This window comes from Chroicocephalus ridibundus, chromosome 3 (genome assembly GCF_963924245.1).
Source record: "Chroicocephalus ridibundus chromosome 3, bChrRid1.1, whole genome shotgun sequence".
Classification (NCBI taxonomy): domain Eukaryota; kingdom Metazoa; phylum Chordata; class Aves; order Charadriiformes; family Laridae; genus Chroicocephalus; species Chroicocephalus ridibundus.
In genome coordinates, this window is record NC_086286.1 from 84,218,012 (window position 1) to 84,240,975 (window position 22,964).

The window sequence follows — 22,964 nt, forward strand, 5'->3', positions numbered from 1 at the left end:
CTACCTTAATGTGAAAGTGGAATCATGCAATGAAGAATGTGCTGGGATGGGTGAAATATTCCCCCCTTCTGTTGTTGTGTTCTGTTTCCTTGCAGTTAAGAGAAGCATAAAATGTGCAATTGAATCCTGTTTGGTTGATATTAAGATAATAATTCCACGCACATACCCATACAAACAATGCTGCAATGAAAACTGAATACATTCCTGCAGCCTGTGAACACCCACAGTAAATAGCACTACTCTAAATTAACTAATAAAACTTTTCTAATTACGCATGGTAGAAAGGGTAAAGGAGAGTGATAGCAGGAAATTCCTTTTGCCTCATGCTACGGGTTTGGAAATGTGGTGACATCATTCCTATTGCCAGGCACTAGAGGAGATTATAATGGGATATAATTGTTGCTTGCTCATTTGATTGAACTCCAAAACTATATCAAATAACACTTAATTATACACATAGAATATCATTACAGAAGAGAACTCAGAACTGAGAGCTCAGTGTAAGCAGAAGCATTTAATAATTATACAACTCCTGTAGATGCAAATAGATAACTTGCTGCTAATTAGCCTGGAATTTTACGCTCATAATATCCTAAGTAAATCTAGTGAAAATTAGTCGGGAGCCTGAACATACAGTTTTACTATAGCTCCATCTGGTACGTGCCCTCTGATTACCCAGCACGTTGGCTAGCCGTTTGAGGGACACATTTGATATCTGGCCAAGTTTAAAGGTCTGCTGGAGGTAAAACAATGCCCACCCTTTTACAAGGGGATCATTGTTGCTCAACAATAAAGCTCTCTGGCTTATTTGAATGTCAACAATTCAGAAAAGTTGATGTTTTGAGCCATCAAATAAAATGTTTTTGTGAAACAGTTTATTATTTCAGTGGTAATTATTTGAATCATTCATGGTAAAGGATGTTTGCTAATGAGAGCTTGGCTGCTGTAAATTCCAGGGAGACTGAATGCTCTTTGTGCTGACAAAAAGGCCCAAATCACTGGAGAGCGACTGACTGGACAAATCATTCATCTATGCAAATGCCAGCTGAAATGGTCAGATGCATTTATTACCCTCCTCATTATAGTAAACAAGGCAGGAATCGTGACTGGCAGTTATCAACTTGCCCTGAAGTGTGATTTGTTCTCTTACCACTATTTAAATGAGAGGAAGAAAGGCATGCCACCAGGGACTTTGTTGGTTTATAAAAGAGTAAATGTCACATAGCCCGGTGCTTAAAGACTTTTGATTGACAAATGTTTTATTTGACATATCAAACAATAATGGTTTTCATATCAAATAGTCCATATTTGTTAGCAGAAATTTAACCCTTGGAAGAGCGAGAACTGATTTTTCAGCCTGCTCTGAATCCAGATGGAAAGTTAGAAGTGAAAAGAAAGTCTAACTGGGTGGACTGGAAAGACTCACGCAGTACTGTAAAAAGATAGTTTTTAATGGAGGCTTCAAATGAACTGCTGTCTTAGTTGCATCAAGGAAGCATCTCACATTGGGAAGGCTAACTAGCGTATAGCAGAAGGAAATAAACCAGTGATTTTTTCCTAAAGGAAATACAATAGCAGTTTAAGACATGGAAACAGGACCTGCCTCATCCTCAAACTATGTTCCTGGGACATTTATGCTTGCATTTAGACAGGATATAGCCTGATTTGTTTGAGGAATGTACGGGTTCGATAACCAGAAATATTACTGAAAAAAATAAAACCAAACACAAAAGAAGCAAACCAGAACACAAATTAGAATTCATTTTAACAAGTACAGGTTTTCGTGTTGGGGATATGTCATTATTGACTAAGAACCCATTATTATATAGGTGACTCTAAGACCCTGTATAAATATTTACAAAATCATATGTCCTCTGGTGTTAAACAAGAAATAAATTACATATGATTAAATGATGCTCCACATCATTTGCTGATGATGTCTTTTCACCTCTGTTAGTTGGTGCAAGGACCAGATTGAAAAAGCATGTATGGTCCATCCAAATGTGAATGTACACTTCGATTGTTTGCGAATGATCTCTTTCAGCTTTACAGAAGCAGGAGGACAAACTCTGAGTCAGATCCTTTAAACTATTTCCATCCAGATCAGTAAACTGGTTCTCAAGAATGAGATCCTGAAACTGAGGAAAAATGAGAGATTGTTAGGTATCGTAAGAGGAGAATAAAGCTCTTCGATGATGACTTTCAGGGAGGGGGGTGGGGAGCGATCCCACCTGCTTATATCTTCTAACCTATGCATACCGTTGAACTGAGATTCTGCAATCCAGGTAGCCTGGCAGAGAAATACTAAGTGGAAAAGAAGCTAGAAAAAGCTTATTGGAAAGATGCTTTGGGTCATCTCGTAAATATAGTGTGATTTTAATAATAGTATGAATATGAATAATACTGCTTATTAGCTAGCATGATAGAGGGAGGAATTTAAAACAAACAATGTATATATAATGCTTTATGGCTCTTGCGAATCAAATGCTAACTGATTCATTTTCTCATTAGCTCTGTGAAGTAGTATCATTAATCCTCCTTTGTGATGGGAGAGCATCTGCATACATAGATAGGTGATAGATATCTAAGGTCACTCAGCTGGCTGCAGCAGACCTAGGTGTTACTACCTAGAGCATCTGATTTCCACTTGTGTGCGTGCGTAGCTATTACTGTATGCCAGGACTATGCACAGAGACACTTCCTACACGCTGAAAATGGATCACCACAGCATTTGCTTGTACTGCATACCTCTGCTATCAACATTTAAAGGTCCCTGCCTGTTAATATCATAAAAAAAGCACTTCTTGTCATTGTAGCTATCACTACTGTCATTAGAAATATAGGATTTTCCATTCTGATCTGAAATAAAAATTCTTAATTCCAGTATCCAGTGTGTGGAGGCAGGTTAGCCTGGCGCTTCAGAGTAATATCCTTGGCCAGTTGGGCTGTGCTGCCTTGCATATGGAAGGAATAATTCTCCATAGATATCCTGGAACCACAAGGACATCTGGTGAGATACACACCTTGCAGACAGAGGACTACAAATATTCTTGCTGATCACAAAATAATCCAACAGTAGTATTTGATTTTGTGACATCATACAAAGATATCAGAAGATAATTACTGCAAATATAGGAAATAAAATATTCCCTTTTTTCTAACATAGCTTCTATGATTAGATTTAAGTGCCCTCTTGCGTTTCGTTCCTAATGTAGTCAGAATACACATATGAAAAATAAAAAGTCATTTGTTACCAGCATCCTCTTTATAGGCATTTTGAGATTACCCTTCTGTCTTGGGATCTGGCCAGCTCTTATTTATGGGAGTCTCTGCTGTGTCCCCATATTCCCCTTTTATCATCCTCATGCTCCTGATTTCTTCCTCAGTCTCTCAGAAGATGCCGTGCTTAAATGCTCCCATCGGTCTGCCATCAATCTCCTTCAGACCTGCCACGTCATTCCAGAGCCGTTGCTTCTGCAGGTCTTGAGGGTGCTGTCACAAGGGGCTGATTTAACGCAGTGGAAGAGGCAGACAAATGGTTAGCTGCAGAGACAGGACAGGCCAACGGAGCTTTGTAAGAGCTATAAATAGCATTCTTGGTTTCGAGGATTTTGCAACTGAAGAAGGCAAGGTGCTAATGAGGCAGGGAGGAGCACCTGCTCTTCGATGACATTGCTGGCCTCCACCTTCTCCACTGGAGAAAAAGTTAAAGGAGTTGATTAATATAGTTCAGGAAGGTTTCAGGATTAATTTTCAGGAATGTGAAGTAATCAACATTTTCTCAAGCAGTTAGTATGTTCAGTCAATAACAATGCCACCTTCAGGACTAACTATGTGCCCAGAATAAGTGATCATCAGGAAGACAGGGCCAGGACAAGACTCAGTCTAAAGGGTTATAATAATAGGAGAGGGAAAAATCTCTCCAACAACACTGAATATCTTTCATTAATGCATACTGGAAGCTAACAGTAGGCAGCAAAAAAACCTGTTTCATTTTGCCTGTAATTCCAAGTAACTTGGTGTCCCCTGCGTGGAGGTGAGCGGGCTGCAAACACATAAGCAGTTTTCTGTGTATCCCAAGCCTCCTTAATCCGTGCAGGAGCTGCAGATGTCACTGCAGCTTCAGGCTTGGACTGATGATCCTTAGCTATGCCCTCCAAACAGTAAGGAAAGCTTTTGGTGCCAGGAAGCAAAGAAATCAATAGATTAAAAAAAACCCCAAACACGGCTCTTCTGGTGAAACTGCTGTATTTAAAAGCTAAGAATGAAATTGCACTGCCATGAAAAACATATTCCAATGTTCTTAGCAACTGCACACTGTTACCTTGTTTTTAGATGAACTAATTAATTACAGTACCAGCAACTCACTGGCAAATCTCAGACATGATATGTTGGAGGAAAAAGCTCCAGGAAGAACTGACCTACCTACGATCTTCCTTAAGCGACTTTATAATGGAGTAATTCCAGTCACTTCAAAGGAGTTACCCTCATTCAGAAGTGTATAAATCACTGCAAAAGTAGGCCAAATATTTTATATATATTTGTTGTCAAAAACTATTTAGCAGTCATAGTTATGTGAAATCATTGGCAGATGTGCTGAATAGCCAGAAACCGAAGGGGGAATGGAACAAATAAAACAAACTATGATGACATTTCTACATTAAAAAAAAATGTTCCTTACACAGTCTGATCTGTATCCAATACCAAGATATTAATACCAGTCTTTTCATTATTCAGAAGTCTTTCAGCAACTGCATCCAAATTAACATAACCATCTATTTCCATGTGAGCAGGAATTCATGCTAATTGTACCTTAATTCCCCGGATGAATAATTGAGGTATCAGATGCAACAGCTCGAAAACCTAAATCTTGTTTAGTGCTAAAGTAACAAGGTCTAAGCCTTAAGTTAATCAAGAAAACTATACATAGGTCTTCATTAACATACCGGGAATCAATCCACAGCTGATAAAATCACAAACCATGCAGGTTTAACAGTATGCGACTCTATCATACTTAACTCAGTCTGAACACATCTGAGTCTTTAAAGTTTCACAGCGTTGGTAATTTCATAGCTAGGAACCATCATGTCCCATTATGCTATGAGTCCTCTTTCCAAAGCGATAATGATGTGTGGATGTGGAAAAGGGATTATTTTAAAATGATACCTAGTTTTACTTGTTTGGGATCAGCTAGCATTTACTCCTGCTTCACTGTACTTCTCCCTGGCAATGCTGCACAGAAAACTTATATGTAGATGTCCGGCCCATCATGATTCATCTGCACACTGGTATGACAATATGTTGCTTGATATTGCTGCCTATTCACCCTCTCTCTGTAAATATTATCTAGATTACAAACCCGCTTCATCAACTATGTAAACCAGCCAAATTCTTGCAAGAAAATATAATTTCAAAAGCTAAAATATGCAAAATAGAAGGGAGCTAGCTAAATAAACTAAGACCTAAGAGTTGGAGAACTATGTGTAACTAACAGCACACTTGTTTCTGACTAGCTGTCAGACGGAAATAGAGCATTCAGCTCACTAAGGTAGAAAATTCCAGTATAATTAGTAGGCAAGAATGAAAAAAACCCCGAGATTCTTGGCTTTTATATTCTGATTGTTTGAATGCCAACACAGTACCCATGCATACTTCAGAAATGACTTAGTCCAGTGGTTTCTATTGCTGTAGCAAATTCATCACCAAACAGAGAATGCTTGGGTCAGACATACGGCTGTATTATTTTATATTTGCACTGTATCATACTTAAGGGACTTTCACAAATTAAGGAGATCAAAAGCACTTCCTGCCAATGGGGCAGCATATGTGTGTGTGTGTCTGTGCCTGTGTCTGTGTGTGTGTGTAACTTTGAGCTGTTGGTATAGCAAGGAAAGGCAGGTGGCTACAAGCTTCTAGTCAGAAGCTGAAGCTCATTAAGTCTGTCCTGAAATTGGCTGCTAAAAGCTTATATATTTAGGGAAGCAACAGTCTCTTTTCTTACACATTACCTGCTGGAAACAAAAAGCCGAAAGAACACAACTAGTGACTTCTTGCCAGTTTTACACACCCACCCTAGCAATGAGTCCTCCTTCTCAATCCATTTTCTCTGTTTGCTCAACTTTCTGGAAAAATGCTTGAATGTCAAACTCAGTTGGATGACCTGAAGTCATTTACCCTCAACTCTGGGAGGCCTGAACTTCTGCTGATGAATAGACCTCATCTCTTTGAGAAGATAGGTTTCTTTTTTGTGCCCTTGCTTGCTGAAGAGGACTCATTAGGTTAACCAAGAGGTCATTAGGTCATTAACTGTCCAAGTTGTGGTAGATTTCCCATGACTTTTTAGGGCTTGTATACATTCAGAGCTCCCAGGCTTTCCTTCACTAAAATTCAGGAATAATTTGTTTTAAAAGAAGGCAGTGAAATAAGATGCTGAATTCTAATGCATATTCTGAACTCTTCCACCACAAAATAAGCTTTGCAATGTTTTGTATATTTCGTCTCCTTTCATTTGTTTGTGGTTTTTTGGTTGGTTGGTTGTTGGGCTGTTTGGTTTTGGGTTTGTTTTTTTTTTTAATAAAAGACAGCAAGCAGTAAAACCTCCTCAATTTTTCATGGGTAAATTTTCTTATATTGTCTTTTAATACATCACTTTTACTTTTTATACTTGTATGATATCTTTAGCAGTGATACTAAGCATATGGTTTTACTGTTGGCGTATTTATATGGCTGAAAGCAGCTTTTCTGCATGCAGTGGATGCACCTGCTATTTCTGAAAGAAAACTTTTGCACATCTGATCCATCACATTGGATGTCTAAGACATCAGTTGCAAAGCACCACCACCAACTTCTCCATTCATTGACATTGATAACAATGCTCACATTGATCTGATTGGAACAGCGATATGAGCTTCACAGTACTTCTTATAGTTTTCCAGGTTTCTCACCCTTGGGTGGAATCATCTTACTGTTTAGCATCTGTAACTCTTCAGCTCTGCTGAGCTCTGATTTGACTCATCATGCCATTGAAAAATGCGGCAGCAGTGGATGAGCCACAGGCAGCTTTGTAGCCATGGAGCACAACTGACCTATAAAAATATCTCTGGTCATATGAAAATATTATAAAGGGTTTAAAATAGTTATGTGATGTTTGATGAGAGGCTAACAATGTCTTTTTGTGAGGCTAAATGACACATCTGTATTGAAATCAATATGGCTCAGATCTGCAAACTCTAGAGTACTGCACTGCAGCTGTATCTATTCCCTTGGTTTTTGTGCTAAAAAAATGCACAGTGTGGACATTACACACATCTATCTCAAAACTATCAGTCATCTGCTCCTTGTTGCCAGTCAGTTCATACTGCCATTATGCAAGAAAATATGAAATGGCTGATACATTTCTAAAGAAAAAGTACTGGCATGATAAAGGAGACTTGAACTGATTAACAATTACTACCAAAAAATATCATAAGCCTGATAAAATAGTCATGCTAATTGTTAGAACTTTCCTTTCATCATGAAATTACAGTAAGACCTTGTTCAAATGTACCTTGCAGCCCTCTAGTTGTTATGAAGAAGGAATCAATTGTCCCTGTTCCTTGAGCGTACACGCCTGTGATACTCTTCTGCACTCCTAGCAGGCTGCAAGGAAAGCCGAGAGACTAGAAGCAGCCAACAGTGCACCAGGAGCACTTAGCTTTAGAAATCTGACATTCAGAAGGTTAAAGCAACAGGTCCGGTTTGAAGAAGGTAGGTGATTTGCCAGAATTGCCTCTGGGAAAGTTTTTATGGCATAGACACCTAGAGCATTTACTTGTCTGCTGGAACAGAAAAATGGCGGTAGCCCAAGGGCTAAGGGAATTTCCTACTTATTCTTTCAATTGTTATTCAGATGTCAATGTTACTGTATATCTTGCTAAGATGTTATACAGGTTTTACATTCCCACTCTTAAATTTCAATTGAATGCAGTAACAAGCTGTGCAGTGTCAACACAAAAGCTTAATAAGATTGTATCTATCTCTGTCTCTTTAGATCCCTATATGAAGCCTATTTCTGGTTAAAATTAGCATATTATCCTTACTGGATCCTACTGCTGCTGACAAAGGATTCTGATTTAAAACTTGTCTGAAGGTTCTTGCACAACAACCTCCTTGTATACAGTAGATTACACTATCTCAGATTCCCTAATCCTCATTAAAAACCTCACGAAGACCTCAGTCAGCACATCCTTCCCAGGCTTTAGGATTATTGCTCGTATTTCTGCAGAAAGACAAAAAGGAGAGAGGAAAGATTTTTAACCATGATATGCCCAGGTAATACGGTATTTTAATAAACTGGGCTTTTCTCATTCTTTATGCTTTTTCCTTAAAGCTTAATTACATATCATGCGGAGTGCTTCCACAGTAAGGGCAGTGCTTAGCCATTCAAACGCTGAAACTGTTATTGTTCTATAATTTGATAATGTATACTAGGTACTTCACAGGAGACATAACAAGGCATTGCCCTTGCCCCAGCAAGTCTATAGCCTAAATTGTGTGTGATCTACCGAGAACCAGTGCCAAACAGCACAGACACAGATGAAATGCCGCAGTAGTTTAATCGTGTATAAAATTTAAGCACATACTTGTACTGTGGCACATTCTTCTCTTTATCTTTTAATAAAAATACAGGAAAATAAAGATAAAATGCAGCAAATATGATTACCTATCCAACATGCCATTTTCATAGAGCATAGCAGAGAGGGGATGCTACGCAAAATATTGTTACATGGGAAAAAAACCTCATATGGAATAACAAATTTCCCCTGAAAAAAATAAGAGTTCGAGCTGCCACAGAAACCAATGACTTGTTAGGCCCGGCTCATGGAAACACCTACAAATATGTTTAAATTTACTCAGTGAGGAGTTTCATTGACTTAGTATACTTTCTCTTCCACTTCAAAGAATATATGTAATTTCACATATCAAAAAGCAGTAATGCCAGTCCAAGAGGCACTGAGATGTTTCCCGTGCTGGGTTAATATCCTGGGATGCAGAGGAAGCCAGAGAGAACAACTCACACCAACGGCAACAGTGTTATGCATACGCATTCAGCGCTGCTTTGCAGTTAACACTTGGCTAAGTTTGTTGTATTAAAAATAACTCACAGATTAAAATGATGTCATTATTTTTGGGGTTCAATTTAACATGTTAAAATACAAAGCTTTGCAAAGAGATAACAAAATTCAGATCAGTTTCCTGCTGGGAACAGGAACTGGTGACTGGTTTTTTGCATGATTTATTTATTTAAAAAAATATTTTCTCAACTGATATGTTAGAAATAGCAACACAGGCCTCTCTTTTTTTTGCAAACTTAACTAGTGTTACCCTGTTTTCAGGAGAAGCTGTTGACTAACTCCTTACCCAAGGTTCAGGTAAGCTTCATTGCTTAATCACCAGATTCTTCATTCTCACTAAAAATTGCTTTGCTATGTGTGCTTTTTTCAACAACCACCTTGCCTGGAAAAGTGGATCTGGACATCTTCTGGGAGCGTAGAACATAAAAGAGCCTTGGAGCTCCCAACCACCAGACACAATAGCTGTTGTGGTGGGATCTTTACCTCCTCCTATGTAAAGTTTCCCTCTGGACATTTTTATCAGCCACCACAATGGCGCCTTGTGGTGACAAGTGAGTTAAAGTACCTGACTGTGGATCCAAGACCCAGCCACATGTCTTGGGAGTCAAAAGTAATTGAAATGTCACTGGTCGTATCATTCCCTTGCATGCCTTTGGTAGACACAGACATAACTTAATCACATTTAACCACACCAGTTATATGGCCTTCCCATTCTTCATACTTAATTTTGAAATTACAATATTCCTACTGAGTTCAGTAAGATTTCCCCCTAATGAGCAAGCCATAGCACTGCTTATCATAAGGACCAAAAGCTGAAGGAGAAGCAGGATGCTGTTAAGACATGAATTTGGTGATTACAAAGTTTGATTAACACACAGAAGATAAATCTCACTGTTATTTTACAAATGGAAGGTTTCCTGTACTGTTGTACCAGTGTATTTCATTCCAACACAAAGGACCCTTTTTGGAACATATTCTAGCCCTAGCTTTGTTGCTGATGTGTATGTAGAAATGGGTATAAAGTGTTTATGTGGCATAGCTCACTGGAAATTATCCGCCAGCTCCAGATGCGGATAACTGTTGAATAAAAACAGATCATCAATTGATTTTTACAAAGGCTGTGGAATGATAATCTGACAGTAATTTGGAGCACATCTTGAATGCACACAGCCTGGATTTGAGACAGCAGCCTAGACAAAAAGGACACTGTCATCCAATGTCATCTGTCCCCTTCAATAAATACTAGCATCTCCCCGTAGTTTTAAAAATGCTACCTGCTGTCGGACAACCTCTGTGAATAACGATGAAGTTGGTTCTGTAATTTGTCTAGCCTGGTATGGATGCGTTCAGAAATAGCACATCATATTTGCCATCTGAAAGCTTGGGGATAGTCTACACTAAGCGGAGAGAGGTGTACCTCCAAAGAGCAGTTATCTCTTGTGTATCTTAGGCACCTGTCATAGGAGTGAATGAGACATGGCTGGAGGCAGCCATGTCTCCCCATGGGTTATAGAATAAGCCTAGCAGACTAGATCAAACATACAACCTTTACGAAGCTAAATTTAAGTGATAATTCCAGCATTTGTGAACTGGAGGGTGAATGGAGAGAAAAACTTTTCTTATCCTTCTATCTTCTGCACTGACACGGAACTCAATATAGTCTTAAAATAAACACTGTATAGGAATGATTTGGTCAAACATAGACTTCTGTACAGATACCTGAACTAGCTGCCTGCTTTCCCTTTGTAGCCAATAGATAGAAATGGATGTTCTTAGGTTCCTGTTCCTAGGTGATACATTTCATGCTAAAGTAGAAGTCTTAAATGGGTTAGATAAATTGTGCCTTCAAAGTGTCCCCTTCTCTTAATTGACCAGAAAGGGAGCATAGTATATGTACAAAAACCAAAATGAAAATAATAAAATAAACAAAACAAATTACAAAAATTTAGCTTCATATCTAACCCATTTTCTGACTCATCAAACTTATTCATAGTCTTATTTCTGATTTTATTTTTTTTGTATTATGAATTCAAATTTTGGGGTGGACACTGTCTGTGAAGGTGAGTATTGAAAGCACCTTTATAAGCACTCTGTAGCTACCCCCTGACTGTAGGGTAGGTGTGAGGCTAAGTGCCGCACAAAGTTACGCTACGCCGCTGCCACTGGAACCTGAAAAGCCTACCTTCCTCCTCTGTAGAAGAAATGCCTTAAAAGTTGGGGCTAAAATTGCTATTTTAAAATAGGACAGTGGCTTCTAAAATATGTATTTCTGTATATTTCTGTGCGTGCAGGTACATGAATCGCCTACAAACCGGTCACCCTGGCATGTCTGCTTCTGGAAAGCAGGGTTGTGTAGCAGCCTGCCTGCCACTACAGTTAGCAACACAGAAGCACTCTATCCTAAATTTACAGATTTCTATACTTGGCATTTATGATAAATGTATAGAATTTATATTAAAGCATTATATAAAAAGTACCTTAGATGTCAAGTATTTTGAATCTTTTCTGTTTTTTTAGAATTATTTTTGACCACGTAGTCAAAGTCAGCATCACTATTTTCTACTGTAACTGAACGGTCCCAGGTACCATCTTAATGTGGAGCATCCATCGCCGGAGACAGGATGAGGCCAGACGGACTGACAGCAATTTTGTGGATCACCTCAGGAGCTGGAATCGGAAGTGGCGGTTGGGAGAGAAGGCACAAGTGCTTGGGCATGCGTAGCAAATTAGAGGATATGGAAGCAAAACATGACACTTCCTCAGCAATATGCCAGTTAGGGACCCAAGAGGCACCACAATTCGCTGGAGCAAGTGCTCATTAAGATCAATTAAAATCAAGGCTGCCCTTATGACACGCCAGGGACTCGGAAGCCCCACGTTAAAAGCATGATCCGGTTGGGCCAGGGCTTAGGGTGAGACATACGGAGGAGCTAAAAAGTGTTGTGAGGAACCAGGCCGGGGCTTGCCAAAGGGCAGGCGGGCTTCCACGGCCGCTGAGGGAGAACGAAACAAGCCAGAGGGGGCTTGAGCCACAAACAGTACCGGAACAATAACGGAACAGCAACACACACCCCCCTCGTTTTACTTTTTGCAAGTAAAATAAAGAACGGGCCACCGGGCCGAGCCCAGGCCTCCCGCCGGGGCCCGCCTGCCGCCGCCCTCAGCACGGCAACGGCAACGGCAACGGCAACGGCAACGGCAACGGCAACGGCAACGGCAACGGCAACGGCAACGGCAACGGCAACGGCCACCCCGCGCGGAGGCGCGGGCACGCGCAGCTGGCGGCCCCGGCCCCGCCCCCGCGGCCGCCCGCCGCCGCCGCCGCGCCTCTTCCTCCGCCGCTCCGCCCCCGCCGCCGTGCGGGGCTTCCGGCGGGCGCCTGGTACGGCGGCGGCGGCCCGAGCTGCTCCGCCCTCCGGACGGGGTAGGGTGGCGGCTCCGCGCCGGCGGGGGAGGGCCGGATCGCGCCGCGCCGCTCGACCGGGGCCCCTCCCCTCGGGCCGCGGCCGCGGGAGGGGGACAGGGCGGCAGGTGGCGGGCCGCCCACCTTCGGCGCCCCCGCCCGGCCTGGCAGCGCCGCCGGCCCGCCGGTTATCGCGGCGGCGGGGCCGGCGCGGGTGTCGGTCGGAGGAAGTGGCCCGGCGGTGGTTGGCGGGGCCAGGGCGGGCTGTCGGCGCGTCGGGGAGGGAGGGGAGCCGGCGGGCAGCGGCGGCAGCGGGGCGAGGGTGTCCCCTGGGCCTCGGCGAGACCCTGGGTGGAGCGCAGGTGCCCGAGGGGTGTGACGGGATAGGGAGGAGAGGGAGCGGGGCGGGAGGAGCAGGGATGGAGGCGGAGGGAGCTGGGGCACCGCGGGCGGTGCAGAGCCCCGGGAGCGCCGGGCCCGCCTCGGTAGGCGGGAACCGCCCCGCGGTCCCTGTGGTGTTACACGGGGTACGTGTACCTGGTTACCCCATTGCCCGACCGCAACACGACAGAAGCAGGGTGGGAGCTTAACTAGCAATATTTATTTTTATTATTTTTATTTTTTTTTTTTTAGGTATGTACTTTGGGGTGCTTCACTTCGTGTGAGTTGTTGTCAGTGCAGGCTGATGAAGGGACAGTGGGAGGTAACGGCCGGTGGTGCAGTGAGGAGGCAGCTGACCAGCAAGTAAATACTAGACAAAATATGACCATATGGAGAGGTAGTACAACGTTGTGAAGCGAAAAATGAGCAGACAAATGCACTTAAGTTGCATATTGAAAGTAGTATTGAATAGGGATATATGTATGTATTTTTTGGGGGGTATGAGGAGGACGGTTTCACCATAGCTGGAAGGGCAGTTGTACAAAATGAAGTGGTGTAATGCTGGTGCCTTCAGGCTTTGCATAAAATGAGTCATTTCTAAAAGGGGCTACCTGATGATGATTTACCCATGTTGAGAAACAGTTTCTTGTTACGTGTGAACGCAATCTCTAGAAGGCCGGGTGGTCACCTGGAGCATGTAATAGATGCCTGAGGAACTTTTGTCTCCATTACACCATTATGCCAAAGCATGCGATGCGTTCTGGTCCTAGCAGGAAGGAACAGGCAATCAGTGAAGTAACCTGAAATTCTTGGATTTTGCTTGTTTTGGTGCTCATGACAGCAACACAAGCAAGATTTTAAGTAGATAGAATTGTCATAATGTTCCTTTTTTTTTTTTTGAAACTATAAATTTTTAAGTTGCAAATACGTAAAATAGCTATCTTCTTAGTGCCAGAACACATTACAGGAATAAACACAGCAAGTAGGATCTGAGTTTAAAGCATACTGAAAGAGCTTATTAATTTTTAATTAATATTAGCTTCTAGTTTCAACAAGTTGAGTGTAGATGTTGGTATAATCTAGGTAATTAACAGCGAGAGATGCTAACCTGTGGTAGAAGTACTCTGTTTTAGCCTCTAATGTAAGGATCCAGTATTCCCTCTGTGCATTAATGTACAAAGATAATTAAGAGATTTTCCATTTACCATCTTTTATCTAAGACGCATATGTTAAATTGCATTAATCTTTCTTCAGAGACAATACAATCTATTCTTTTTGTCATTTATATGTTCTTTGTAATTTGTCAATGTTGCTGTTTCTTTTATAGTCAAATGAAAGAAAACTCTGCACAGTACTCCCAAATGTGAGATTAGCAAAGCAGGTGTAAAGAGGAATTACTACCTCTCTGGCTTTAAAAATCAAACCTGGTGTATACATGACTTGTATATACAACATTTGCTTCTCTTGAAATAGTACAAACTCATGTCTAACATACACAATGCCAGGGATGGCTCAGGGACGAAATATGCCATCATTCATTTTTTTCTGTGTGTAACAGCTGTTACTGGTTACGTTTTTACATAACGACCTTCACTTTGCAGCCCCTCCAAACCCCCAGTATTTTTCTGTATATTCCCACCTTTTCTCAGCAGTCTGGCTGGTGAATAACTAAGTACAAAATGAATATGTACAATAATCATTAACAGGAGGGGTTGCTTGGAAGCTGGAAAATAGATCTGTGTACATAAACTCCCAGTAAAAAGAGGCAAAATAGACTGAAGAGATCTAGAGCTTTTGAATGCTTTAAGTTTAATTAGTGCCTGTTCCAATGATATCTGTAGAGAAACCATAAGACATTTTCCTTTATCAAGGTTTGTTGTGTTTGAAAGAAGGAAATAGTGAATTACAGTCTTAGAAGGCTTTCTGTATGTATGAGAAGAAGGGGTTAATCATAATAGAAAAAGGGAATTTGCTTATGTAAGTGAAATAGTTGTCAATTAAATAATGATCAGAATAGGAGAGATTGTAAATAATGTGATGGGCTCTAATGTATTTTCAAAGAAGGTAGCCCCTCTCTCTCTCTTAGGCAAGTTTTATTCCAGGTCCAATCCAGTCTGGTTCTCTGGAGTCCTGTCGGTCTTGTAAAACTAGAGGTGACATTTCCATGGCCCTTTGAGCTGGTCTGACTTGGGGCTCTTGCAGTTCTACTCTCCCCTTAAGTCAGCACTGACTTCGTGTTGGTTCGAGGAGATGACCAGACTGAAAACTACACTTGCTTGTGGGAGTGGTTGGTGTCTGGCTGGAGGAGCCCCAGGACTCATCTGGCTCCCCAGCAGCACTGTCTGGAGAGGTAGCTGTGAAGCAGAGAGGGACAGGCCTGTGCCAGGCAGAGCTCAGGCAGCGCCAAGAGAGTTTGGGGAGTGGGATCTCGTCTGGAAGTGCAAATTGGGCATGTAGGCATAGGATAGCACCTGACAATGTCACTGTAGTGTGTTGCCTTATGTTTCTAACCAAACCGTTGTGCCATCTGTGGTGACCGCTGAGGGTCCTGATATTTAATAGAGGCATTTCAATCTATGTAATGGTATCTTGACAGAAAAAATATTATGATACGGAAGAAACCAAATAGAAGAAGTAGAAGGCTGCTGCTTGGGAGGATACGTTTAAAAGAAACCTTCATTAAGCTTCAGTTTGGCATAATTATGCCTGTACAAAAGAAAATGAATAATACGCAACAGGCCAAAGATGCTGACAGAGATTGGAAGGTGTAGTTGCATAGGCCCAAATGGATCTCTTAAAAATAATCAAGCAGTTTGGGGGTGAGGGGACTTTTCCACATAAACTTTGCATGTACATGAACTGCTCTGCTCCAGGGCTGTTTATCCTCATGCTTTGCATAGGCCTGAGTCTGGATTTTCATCTTTTTTTTGCAAAGCTAAATCCCTTTAATTGGAAATCGGGTTGACCTGTGGTAGTTCCTGAAAAAAACCTCTCTATATCATCTGGTCCTACTGATCTGCATTTAATGTAATTATTTCACTAGCTTATTATCCTTCAACCTCCTGAGCAATTTTTCATTTGTCTTTTAACTACACACAATTCCTGATGCTTCTTTTAAAATGCCAAAAGAAGACTTTCTATTTCTATTGTAGTCCTAATGCTTATTTATCCTTCTTTTATAATAATTTTCTGTTTCCTTTTACTTGTTATAAACTACTAAATCCTATATTGCTTTTAACTCTTGAGAAGTAATTTTCTTCCACTTGTATTGCTTTTTTAGACAAATATGTGAAAAACTGGAAACTGTATGCTTTGCCTTGTTTCTTCCTACTTCATAACTTTTGAGCTTGTTGACTGATGTCAGACAAAGTGGCATCAGTCTCAAGGATATCAAATATTTACAGGTTATATGAAAATCATCACGTTGGTAGCGGGGGAAGGACCCTAATTAATGTTTCTGCTGATGGAAAACCTGCAGCATGATTGCAAGTTATCTGCTCTGTTAGTCCCGACTTAAACTGAGCAGACAGTTCATGTACGGCTCTGAACCAGCCGGCGGTTATGCTGCCCTTTGACAAGCTGATAGGGGGCACAGCTGGGTTTTGCAGCAGCTCCGGGCTCTAGCCAGAAGCAGACTGAAGTTTGCAGTGCAGATGTGAAGTTGTGCAGGATGCGTATGTGAGATAAATAATTTGCACCTGATCTTGAAGTACCCCAACTGAACGATTCTTAAAATTGAGCTCTGTAAAGCCATAATTTCCATGGAACAGCCTTCAAACCATGTTAATCAGTGAAATTTTGAGTTAGAAGCTGGTGTATCTGCTGGTTGGCACACGATTCCAGGGCTTGACAGCAGTAAGTTTGTTGAAGTTTAACGTCTGTTGGCATATTCTGTAAATGGTTTTTTTTATGTTTTAAGAGGGGAAAAATCCAGAAGGAGAATGTATTTGTAAGCTTCACTTACATCTTACAGCAGCTCCATGCTAAAAAGATAAAATACCAATTTTCAGTTTGGAGTTGGTTTTTTGGGTGTTTTTTTTTTTTTAAGGAGGAGAGATTGGGGGTTGTGCTGCTTTTTCCCCAGTGCCTTTTCTAAAACTTTGTTCAGCAGGATGTTTGGGGGAAATGTGACATTATTGGGTTTTGGCATTCCAGGAGAGCTTGAAGTGGATCCAGCCTATCGTCTTATGCATTCCCTTCTGCACTGAGTGTCAGGAGTAATTCATGTTGTTGACAGCTATGTCAACATGTGAAACTGAGTGAAGGACAGGAACTAAACAAAAAGCTAATAATAGAAGAGGCAAGAAAGTGAGAAGTGAACACTTCGTTAGTAAACTTTCTCGCTGTCACGAGTAAGAGGGTCAAATAGTGGAGCCTGTCCTTATCTGTTACTGCAAGCTCCTTCTTGCTGGCAACGTTCAAGTGAAAGAGCTGTTTGTACACCTCTGTGCGTTTTGTAAGTATTGGAAACAAGCAATCTACCCAAGAAACACGCACAGTGGATACAGGAGTTACTTCGATTCATCTCTGTTTTTTTAATTATTTACCCTACTTTAAGCTTATGCTTCCAAAAACTCTATAAAGTATAATCTCACTTGTACCCATTGCAAACATTAAATATATGGTTTGTCTCCCAGGCAGTGTAAGGCATGATGTTAGTTGTTGTTTCATGCATCTTCTGCAATAGAAGAGTAATTTCTGTTGGTTCAGTGATTACCATACTATGTATCCCATGATTAACAGGCAACTCTAGTACAGGCTGTTGAAGAAACATTTATTCTATTTTGAGACATGCTTAGTCATCCCTGTTTTGGCCTCTAACAGGTTACGGGCATTGCTCCTTATTCTTTCCTAGTAAATCCCATGGACAGGCTAATCCAAAGGTCAATTTGTGAGAAACAGTCTCTGGTACTGGAGGATGGGAATTCTGGAGTGCTATGTTACTGCCCAAGTGTCTTGTGTATCGCTAGCAGAAATCGGAGAATATGTTCCACGTTTCCTTGTGTGTTGGTAAATCTAACAGTTTACATCATGCAGGTATGGAGCGGCTGCTAAATATGGGACAAGCATATGTAAGAGGATCTTTATTAGTAGGGAATATGATACAGCCCTTCTGTGTCCTAAAGACAACATTCAGATATAAATATTTGTTCATCATTGTAAATAGAAAACTTTAGTAAAGAGGCTTACCTTTAATTTGTATTTTTCTAATCATTAAGCCTGCTTGTTTATTTGTGTTACTTGTTTATTGGTGTAGGCAGTGTAAAACACATTCATAACCTTAATTATTAGCATGTTTTGCGTTGATTTTTTTCAGGTGGTCTTGTGTGCATCTCTAGTACATTTTGTGTCTAACTGAATTGTTACATAAATGAAAATATTTTCTCTTGTCAGAAGTAAAATGCTTTCTATGGGGACTTCTGCTTCCGGTGCTGGGACTCTTCAGAAGGCTTACTTTGTTGCTTGGCTTAAAGGAAGATGATGTTGTTAATGAATTATGAGCATCCTTCAGGAGGCTGGTGACCCTTCTGTCATTGGTGAATGCTGTCATGGACAACTTCAAAGGGTAAAGACAATATTTTTGTGAGATGGTTTCAAGCTAGTGCTGTGATACAGGAAGCGGTGGGTTAAGTTTTTGGTTTAGATTAACTGCCCAAAACTCTTTACACTCTTAAGACCATTCACAAATCATGGGAAGAAATTAAAGGAAACAATTTGTTGGAGTAGCTGTCCAATTTCTATATGAGCTGTCTTTGAAGGGCGTATTTACTTTTCAGCTCATAACGTAGTATAGATATACTTGAGCTGGCTTGAAGTGAACTAATTTGGGTCCTGGGAGATGTCTTGTTGCAGAATACAAGCAGTGAAGTAACTTGGGTTTTGCTGACCTGTGTACTGCTGCAGCATGACCTGAATACTTTGTTTACAGTCAGTTTGTTTTTTTTGAAATACAGTGCAAGTATTTCAAAACTATACTACAAATAATTTTATCTGTACCTTCAGATACTTTACCGTTGTTTACTGCAAGGGCTAGATTTCATTTTATACTTGATTTCATTTCCATAAGTCAGTACAAGATTTTTTCTTGTTGTAAATCCCTGAAAATAATGCTTAATTTAATCATTAGTCTTTTTGTTGTTTGAGGGCTAGTTTTGGCTAATGTTTCTTCATAGTCATCTTTTTTTTTTAAAAAAACGTAGTAAATGGGAAGCTACACTTAGTAGCTTCCAACTAAATAAAATGTAATAGTTTATTAATGTGTCTTAAATGTAATAGTTTATTAATGTTTTAGTGGCAGTATTTTGTTTAAGATGATATTTGAAAGTGTATAGTTTGCTTTCTAATGTCTTATCTGTTCACTATGTTTATGCATTCTGTGTTGTCAGCTCTTTTCCAAAACACCACAAGCAGTTAATGCACTTTATAAAGGACTCCTGACCTTTTGCATCTTCCTAAGTCATATCTAGATGTCACCAGTGTTTCCCATGTTAACAGTTCTGAGCATGTTTTACTATATGTGCCTTCGGCGCCGAGCTAGGACAGCGACGAGAGGAGAAATGAACAGCCGGAGGGCTATTGAATCAAACACCAGAGCCTTACCTATCAATGTTGAAATAGTTCAGTACGCCAAAGAAGTGTTGGATTTCAGCTCTCACTATGGTAGTGAAAACAGCATGTCATACACCATGTGGAATTTAGCAGGTATTCCAAACGTGTACCCGAGTTCTGGTGACTTTACTCAGACAGCTGTCTTTCGAACTTACGGGACCTGGTGGGATCATTGCCCTAGCGCTCGGCTGCCGTTCAAGAGGACGCCACCCACCTTCTGTAGCCAGGACTACGTGGAACTAGCTTTTGAGGAACCAGTTTATCCCACTGCAGTGCACATTCTGGAAACCTATCATCCTGGAGCTGTAGTTAGGATTTTGGCATGTTCTGCAAATCCTTACTCACAAAATCCACCAGCTGAAGTAAGGTAATTTTTTTTCTCGTTTATGCTTTCCTGTAAGATGTTGAATACTACAAATAATGCTGTTTAGCAAACTTCTTCATATTTCTCTATTTTATATCTGACCCACTAACATTTTCTTTATTTCTGTATGTTTTTAAAGCTGTGGTGACATGTTTTTATAGCAGCTTCAGAGATGTAGATTTTTTTGGTAGGAATTAATGCAAATCCTAATATCAGATGTGATGCGTGTAATCATAGTTTTTGTGTTAGAATTTTTATGAGCGATAATTATTACATATGTACAAAAATCACTTGTGAAATGGCAGTTCTTCTGAGTTCTTCTGCAATAAGAAAGGCAAATCGTTCAGAAGAGGCAGTGGATTCATGGTTGCTGTATCATCCTGCTTCAAGTAGCCATAAACTCTTTCTTCGCCCTGCATGCCTTAGGTTTTATGCATAGTACAATCAGGCACTATAACTATTCATGTGGAAATGAGGCTAAAAACAGAAGCACAGAACAGTCAGACAAAAGGTAATACCATTTGTATTCCTGTAGGATGTTGAGTACTACAAATAATGCTTTTTCGCGAACTTTGTATTTCTCTGTTTTATATCTGACCCACTAACATTTTCTTTATTTTTGTGTGTTGTCTTTATTTCTGTGTGTAACAAAAGGTAATACCATTTGTCTGATCTTTATTTTTGGCCAGATAAAAGGGTGTGAGCTGCACTTCATTTTTACACTTGCTTCATGGACTAAAAGAAGCTGATTTCATCCTGTTGGTTTTCCTCATAGCAGGAACTCCTGATGAAATTCCAGTTGGGGGGACGGGAGTATGGGGACCTGGGGAATGGTGAGATAATAAAGAAGAACACTCTGTATAGTAAGATAGTATGCTGCGGGGCAATACAAGGATATAATTATGAGTAATAAGCTAGTGATATTTTATGAAAATGTCTGTTCAGATTTTGGTTTGTAAAACAATACACTTCTTTTAGTTTTGTGTAAAGACCAAGAAGTGTTGAAGGAAAGCTCAAGAAATGTTAACTGAAGGAGTTATTTAGTCAGGTGCGTTTAAAAAAAAAAATTATTCAAAGAGCTAAAAGAAGATGGAAGTGAAAATATTAATGTAAAACTTTCTGGGATGTGCTTTATGATGCCTCTTGGGGTGTGGTCAGCGTGAGAACTCAGACTTTGCCTTCTTCATAAAAATGGACGAAGTTTCAATGTTAGAAGTGTTGTAAGGACTTGTTTTTCTGAACACCAATGTAGAAAGGGCAGGTCTTTAGAAAGGTGCCTTTTCACCAGCACTTACTTTGATATAAAAACCACCATTTGACCATCAAAAATGGTGAAGGAAAAAGTCTATTGAGACTTGTTTAAATGTTATACTTAGTGGATTACACTAGTCCAGCTGAGTAATCTTTTTTCTTCCTCCTTGTTTAGTATTTAAAACATCAGCTCATCCAAGACTTTGCTGTGTGCAAAAGCTTCTAACTTAAAAGAGGCTCTGTAAGCAGTCCATGCTCAAGAGAACTTTATATATTCTTGTAGAAAAATGGCTATAGCCCACATAGTTGGACAATGTGTTGCTCTGTTGCTCACTTTATGCTTCACTTGCATGAAAGAACCACTTATGCACATGGTCAGAATACGGTCTTTAGTCATGTTCTTCTGGTGCATTGAATACTGCTATCAGTTAACAGCTTTGTATGACACTGTCTTTTATGCCAATTATATATGCCAATTTATTTTTCTTTATTTTAACCAACTTCCAGCAATTTGAGGATTCTCTGTCCTCTCATATCTTTTTCTGCTTTAAACATAGAAGACATTACATCACTCTCCTCTGCATAAAACAATTTTTAAAAATCATAAATGTCAGAGAAACTGCTTTTTGGAGGCTTTTTGTGCTTTTCATCAGTGCAACTCACACCTTGACTGGTGAGAAGCATTTGGTAATTTCTTAAACTATGGTAGTATCCATGTATGAATTTCTTATATGCATTGTCTGAGTGCAGAAAATCCACGCAAAAATAAATAGCCTGAGATTAAGGGAATATTGTAGCAGATAGTCTCAGTTTTTATATGGCAAAGAAATCCCATTGTGTTGTATTGTGCTACGATTACTATACTGGTGTAGCCTTGAGATTTTGTACTGTGGTGCACATTCTGTGTACTTAGGGTTTGGTGACAACGATGAGTCCCTCTTTGTCCAGTGGAAGAGGCGGAGCTCCACACAGGCGTGATGGGGACACTGCACCTGGCACTGGCACGAGCTGAACCCAACTAAGAGAATTTTATTTGTTTCTCACAGTGTATTAGATTGATGGACAAAGATACAGCTAGCTTCTGTGATGAGGAAAATGTTTTCTTTCCTGTTTTTTTTCCCTCCTCATTTACCCAGAAGGCTTACTCTTGGTGATTCCCTAATGGCTGCTTTGGTGTCAGCCCTTTTGAAACATTCTGATACTCGTAATAGCTGCTGTCAGAGAGGAAGAGTTTGTGTATTTTTAAATGGGAGCTTTCAAGTCAGAAATAACTTTTTCAGAAGTTTTTCAACTTTCTTCTTTTACGAAAATATCTCTGCTTCTTAAATTTGGAATATAAAAGAAAAAATTGGTCCATGTTCTTCTTCTGTCATGGTCTTTTTTTAACTTGACAGTTTCTCTTATCTCATGTACGTTATAGTGACACCACATATTCATATGCTTTTATAAAAGCTCAAAAACAGAGATTCCTAACTAGTCTGGGATGGGTGGCTGTGCTTGGGGTGATGTTTCACAGCATATGTCCTTACTGCTATGTGATGATGACTTTTTTAGTAGATTGGAGATTGTTTTGTGATTCTTTTTTTTTCTTGTTTTCCATAGATAAAGTACAACACCGATGAGGTTGTTTCTCGCAAGTGAGATACCATGATCATTTGACTGGCTGGGAGCAGTTCCAAAAGTACCAGTGGCAGCATTCTGCCTTTTGTATTCCCGCTACTTATTTCCATTTAATATAATTTCTTTAATGTTGTTTAGAATTTTGTTAGATGCTCTTTCGAGCAAAATTCCAAGTTTGCTTTGTAGGTGAACGGCTTTGCTCAGTATTTCCTAGCTTAGCTGT

The 22,964-nt window shown here is 40.2% G+C and overlaps 1 protein-coding gene across 6 annotated transcripts in view; it reads left to right on the forward strand.

The window, feature by feature from the left end:
- The first annotated feature begins 12,473 nt into the window (after window positions 1-12,473).
- The window catches only part of FBXL4 (F-box and leucine rich repeat protein 4), a 71,661-nt gene continuing 61,170 nt past the window's right edge, over window positions 12,474-22,964 (forward strand). The window contains exons 1-4 of one of the 6 annotated variants that reach the window (XM_063329913.1): window positions 12,483-12,537; window positions 13,150-13,260; window positions 18,292-18,463; window positions 19,284-19,873. In XM_063329913.1, coding sequence (XP_063185983.1) covers window positions 19,365-19,873 — 509 coding nt within the window. In that variant the 5' untranslated portion in view covers window positions 12,483-12,537; window positions 13,150-13,260; window positions 18,292-18,463; window positions 19,284-19,364. Of the gene's footprint in view, window positions 12,538-12,720; window positions 12,879-13,075; window positions 13,261-16,718; window positions 16,753-18,291; window positions 18,464-19,283; window positions 19,874-22,964 lie in introns of those variants that run through there. The other 5 variants (XM_063329911.1, XM_063329912.1, XM_063329914.1 and 2 more) reach the window with 5 other exon arrangements.